Source organism: Mustela lutreola, chromosome 8, assembly GCF_030435805.1.
Source record: "Mustela lutreola isolate mMusLut2 chromosome 8, mMusLut2.pri, whole genome shotgun sequence".
Classification (NCBI taxonomy): Eukaryota; Metazoa; Chordata; class Mammalia; order Carnivora; family Mustelidae; genus Mustela; species Mustela lutreola.
The window spans coordinates 57,988,041-57,994,040 of record NC_081297.1 but is presented as its reverse complement, the minus strand read 5'-3'; the positions used below and the strand labels follow the sequence as shown (position 1 = coordinate 57,994,040).

The 6,000-nt window shown below is 41.0% G+C and overlaps 1 protein-coding gene across 1 annotated transcript; it reads left to right on the top strand.

The window, feature by feature from the left end:
• Positions 1 to 2,772: 2,772 nt before the first annotated feature.
• LOC131839726 (olfactory receptor 2AP1-like) lies at positions 2,773 to 5,742 on the top strand. Its single transcript, XM_059187473.1, has 3 exons — positions 2,773 to 2,810; positions 4,623 to 5,411; positions 5,562 to 5,742. The coding sequence occupies exons 1-3, from the start codon at positions 2,773 to 2,775 to the stop codon at positions 5,740 to 5,742; spliced, it is 1,008 nt and encodes a 335-aa protein (XP_059043456.1).
• The last annotated feature ends 258 nt before the right edge of the window (positions 5,743 to 6,000 follow it).

Here is a 6,000-nt window from a genome sequence, read left to right as displayed (position 1 = left end):
ATTCAAGGATAGCAAAGTTGTCTTTGATGCCTTCTGACCTACTCATACGTTCTCAAAAATATTTATGAACAGAATAAACAGGCTGTTAACTATAGAGAAAAAACAGAGGTTGGGCGGGTAGGTGAAATAGGTGATGGAGATTAAGGACACATTTATCATGATAATATAAGGATGGAAAACTGTATAGAATTGTTGAATCAATATACTGAATACCTAAAACTAATATAACACTGCATGTTAACTCTACTGGATTTAAAATTAAAAACTTAATTTAAAAAAATTACCAGGGCACCTGGATGGCTCAGTGGGTTAAAGCCTCTGCCTTCGGCTCAGGTCATGACTTCAGGGTCCTGGGTTTGAGTCCTGCATCGAGCTCTCTGCTCAGCAGGGAACCTTCCTTTCCTCTCTCTGCCTGCCTCTCTGCCTACCTGTGATCTCTGTCTGTCAAATAAATAAATAAAATCTTTTTAAAAACTACCAACAGTTATTACCAACTACATCATCAATATTTGACAGGGACACAAATATTCATCAAGGAGCAAAGTCTTAGGTAAGTATTTTGTCATTTTCTCCAGGGATTTTTGACAAATTGCACTGCTTACAATTTGTGGCCAAAACAGTTATATCTTGAGCAAATTAGTGAATTCTGATTACAAATTCCCTGGAGCATCACGTGTTTTCCCAGAATTGATCCCCTGAGTCTATAATAAAAGAGTCTATAAAGCAAATGTCCCCTTTCATTGAAAGTAACCTGTTCAGAAGCCTCTTACATGCCCCCAAAGCTTCAAAACCTTAGATTACAGGAGGATGAGGGGGGACCATAACCACAGCACAGACAGGAAGCTTCCAGTCCCATCTCAGACTCTCCCTGATCCTCCTGCTGCATTGTTTAGATGTTGAGTAAGCAACAAAATTTTCTTCTTGGATAGCCAAGTTTTAGGAATGCTGCTGCTGAAGGGGAAGATACGTTGGAGGCCAGAGAGAAAAAAAGAATGAGTTAAGAAAAGATTTCTATTGAATGTCATACTCTATTTCTACAGAGCTGTTGCCACATTTTGCTGCAAATGAGCTCTTTTCATGAAACCACATAGGACTTTCCAGACTGCACACTCCCTGCTCCCTCCTTGAGGGATCCTCAGAGACCTGACAAGCTTGTGTTGTCCCTGGTCTGGTAAGTTCCTGAGGCCACTTCTCAGATAACCAGTCATTGTGCAGAAAGGGAGGTTGCTGCAGATCATGGCTTCCCTTGCCAGGGCCCAGAAATGACCCAACACCCAGGTTTCTGAAATAGTGCAAGCTTCCTTGCACTCATTCTGAGAAAACCACCAGCTCAGAAACCTTTTTTAAAAGATAAAGCTAAAGGATAATCCTCTCCGAAAAGAAAATGGGCCTCTTTTCAAACAATGGCTGGCTATGGGAGGGGAGATAGGCAACAGGTCCCTAGGCAAGAATTTTCCAAACATTATTAATTGTATATCCCATCAGTGAAAATTTTCAAGTGAAGTTGAGGAAATATCACCAATATATGTGTGTATATTAATTAATTTTTAAATTATTTACATGTAGTGATATATAAATGCATAGTTTATGCTTTAAAACATACATAGAACACATTTTTTTCACAAAATATAATTGCCTGACAATGTTACATTAGTTTTGAGTAAGGCCTGAAACCATAAAACTCCTAAAAGAAAACATAGGTAATAACATCTTAGGGGTCTCAGCAACATTTTTCTGGAGAAAGAGAATTTTTTCCTTTCTTTATTTTTGTTAAGAATACTCTATACTCGTTTTTTTAAGATTTTATTTATTTATTTGTCAGAGAGAGAGAGAAAGTACAAGCTGGGGGAGCGGCAGGCAGAGAGAGAAAAGGAGAAGCAAACTCCCTGCTGAGCCAGGAGCCCATTACGGAACTCCATCCCAGTCCCCTGGGATCATGACCGGAGCCAAAGGCAGCCACTTAACTGACTAAGCCACCCAGGCATCCCTGGAGAAACAGAATTTTTTAATGAGCTAAAACTAAGTTCCATAGTTTATCAACTTCCAGACATCCGTTTCAATATCTCTGAAATTCGAAGACTTCTGATGATCAATGATATTTTAGCAGAAGGTCACTGTCTAATTGGGGTAGCATCTTTCCTAATAGCACATAAAATAATAGTGTAATTCACGTTGAACTGTACCTTAAATTTTATGAAATATATTGAACTAGATGGCTCTAATATCTCCTTCCCATAATCAGTCATCTGGCACACCCCACAATGTGGGTGCCCTCCACATTTAAAGAGCAATGAGGGGGACCAAGGCGATCTTGGCCATTGGTCACAAATGAAAAGAAGTGAGAAAAAAATCCCTCATAAGAATTCCATAGATTTCCCCCAGAAAACAATCTCTTTTCTACTCATAATACAATGGGCCTGAGAGCCTCAGAGAATCTGATCAAGGCAAGGAAACATCAAGAGGCTTGCACTTATTTTTTAGATTATTTACTATTATTATTTTTTAGATTCTCAGCATGGCCCTGAGCCAATAGTTAATTTCTACTAGGTTTACTTTTCTTATCAAAGCTGGTGCGAACCATCCTAACAATCTTCACTGGTAACTATACATGCCAGGGATCAGTATGAGAAAGTGGTCTGAGCGCCTGAACAGACATTTTTCCAAAGATGACATACAGATAGCCAACAAATACATGAAGAGATGCCAGCATCACTAATCATCAGGTAAATGCAAATCAAAGCCACAATGATATATCACCTTGCATCCGTCAGGATGTCTATTATCAAGAAGACAACAGGTAACAACTTCTGGTGAGGATGCAGAGAAAAGAGAACCCTTGTGTGCTATTGACAGAAATGTAAACTGGCACAGCCACTATGGAAAACAGTGTAGAGGTTCCTCAAGAAATTAAGAACAGAACTACCATGTGACCCAGCAATCCCACTTCTGGGTATACATCCAAAGGAAGCAAAATCATTACCTCAAAAAGATACCTGTATTCTTTGCAGCATTATTCACAGTGGCCAAGGTATGGAAAAAAACCTAGCTGTCCATCAATGGATGAATGGAAATGAAAACATAATATAAATAGATATAGATAGATATAGAGATAGATATAGATACATGATGAAATATTACTCAGCCTCCAAGAAAAGGAAGTGCTGCCATTTGCAATAGCACAGATGAACATGGAGGCCATTATGCTAAGTGAAATAAGCCAGACAGAGAAAAACAAATACTGTATGATATCTTTTACATATGGAATCTAAATAAAAAGTTAAACTCTTGGCAACAGAGTAGAATGGAGGTTACCATGGGCTGGAGGGTGGGGGGAATGAGTGAGAAGGTTGGTAAAAGGGTACAAGCTTTCTGTTAGAAGATGAATAAGGTCTGAGGGTCTAATGTATAGTATAGTGACTATGGTTGATAATACTACATTGTATAATTGAAATTTCCTAAGAGACTATAACTTAAATGTTGTCACCAAAAAAGAGAAGAAGAAAAAAGGTTACTATGTGAAGTGATGCATGTGCTAATTAACTGTGTGGGGGGAGTCCTTTCACAATACACACATACATCAAGTCATCACATTGTATACTTTAAATATCTTACAACTTTATTTGTAAATTATACTGCAACAAAGCTGGTGGGGGAGGAAAGGAGTCTGAGTAAAAATAAGCAAGATACTCTAGATGCAAACGTCAGACAATTTTTTTAAAGATTGATTGACTGATTGATTGATGATTTTAGAGAGGGGGCAGGGAGAAGGGGCAAAGGAGGAGAGAGTCTGAAGCAGACTCCCACTAAGTGAAGAGCCTGATGAGGGGCTCGATCTCACAACCCTAAGATCACGACCTGAGCTGAAACCAAGAATCAGACCCTTAATCAACTGCACCAGCCAGGCACCACCAGACAATTTTTAATAAGGGTTCACCATAAGCAAACAGCAAGGCGAGCGAAAAACCCTTCTTATTCCAAAATTCATGCTACATATGTGAGCCATGCCTTAGGAAGTAGAAGATTTTGTTGTGAATACAGATCTGAGAAAGCCAGTGCATCTACAAAGGAAGGAAAGGTAAGTGCTGAGATACACAGATGAACAAAAAACAGTCCCTGAGCTCAAGGTGTCTGTGGTCTGGTGGGGAAGACAAACTCTATCCCACATCACTGACTCTACAAAAATATAACAGAGGCACAAACCATGTGTTAGCCGAGGCTTGGAGAAAGCAGGTGACTCAGCCTACGGCTTCCAGGAAAGGCTCCACAGAAGAGGTCACCCCTAGGCTGGATCTTGGAGGATGAACAGGTGTCTGCCAGTTCTAAGGAGAACTAGGGAAACAGCAGAGAATTCTTTGTAGCCATTATCAGAGGAAATAAAAGCCAAGAATAAAAGAAAGAATAGAGGAAGGGAAGAAGGAAGGGAGAGGAGAAAGTCACTGACATTCAATAATTCCTCAAAGATTCTGAAAGAGGTGACTTTTCTGACTAGAGAAGTGTCTCCAGAAACTTCTGCCCCACTTCCCTTAATCCATAGAGAGACAGTGCACAGGCAAAGGAGTGATGGACGTTGGGAGAAATTTTTCTCTTCTTCATCCTAATTTCTGATGCTCCTATCCTCCCAGGCTTGCACGTTTGTGGAAAGGACTGTGGTCCACCATAGCCAATAGGACCATAGTGACTGAGTTCTTCCTCCAAGGCCTGACAGACACCAAAGAGCTTCAGGTGGCAGTTTTTCTGCTCCTGCTGCTCGCCTACCTCGTGACTGTCTCTGGAAACCTGGTTGTCATCAGCCTGACATTGCTGGACACCCGCTTGCAAACCCCGATGTACTTCTTCCTTCGGAATCTGTCCTGCCTGGAAATTTGGTTCCAGACCGTCATCGTGCCCAAGATGTTGCTCAACATTGCCACAGGGACCAAGACCATTAGTTTTGCTGGCTGCATCACTCAGGACTTTTTCCATATCTTCCTGGGGGCTACAGAGTTCCTCCTCCTCACAGCCATGGCCTACGACCGGTACATCGCCATCTGCCAGCCCCTCCGCTACCCCATCCTCATGAGCAACAGAGTCTGCACGCAGCTTATCCTCACCTGCTGGCTGGCAGGGTTCTCCTTCATCATTGTGCCTGTCATCCTGACCAGTCAGCTTCCATTCTGTGACACCCACATCAACCACTTCTTCTGTGACTATACACCTCTCATGGAGGTGGTGTGCAGCGGACCACAGGTGTTAGAGATGGTGGCCTTCACCCTGGCTGTGGTGGCTCTGGTCAGCACTCTGGTGCTGATCACCATATCCTATGTCCAGATCATCCGAACAATCATCAGGATCCCCTCTGTCCAGGAGAGAAAGAAAGCTTTCTCTACCTGTTCCTCCCACATTATTGTGGTCACCATGTGCTATGGCAGCTGCTTCTTTTTTTTTTTTTTTTTTTTTTTTTTTTTTTTTTTTTTTTTTAATTTTTTTTTATTTTTTATAAACATATATTTTTTATATACATATATTTTTATCCCCAGGTTTGTGAATCACCAGGTTTACACACTTCACAGCACTCACCAAATCTTCTTTATGTACATAAAGCCCTCTCCAGGCAAGGGGGTTGATTTCAACAAAGGAGTGTCTCTAATCAATACAATTATTGCCCCCCTCTTGAATCCCTTCATCTATACTCTCAGGAACCAACAAGTTAAGCAAGTAGTGAAAGACCTGATCAGGAAAATGGGTTGGCTCCAAAATAAATGACAGCCCTAACAAGGCTCTTTCCAGGGAAACATGACTCTCCTCAGAGCCCAAATACTACAAAAAGTATTTTCAAGGTTAAGCTTTCATGAATAGTCCTCTTCAAAATCCTTAAAGCTTTTCCAGCTCCCACCCATTCCCTCATCCCAAAAGCCACTCGCATATTCTAGGTATTTGTTATGGCAGGACCCCACTTCCAGGTACCAAAATCTGTATTGATTACCTATTGTCAAATAACAAGTTACCCACAAAACTCAGTAG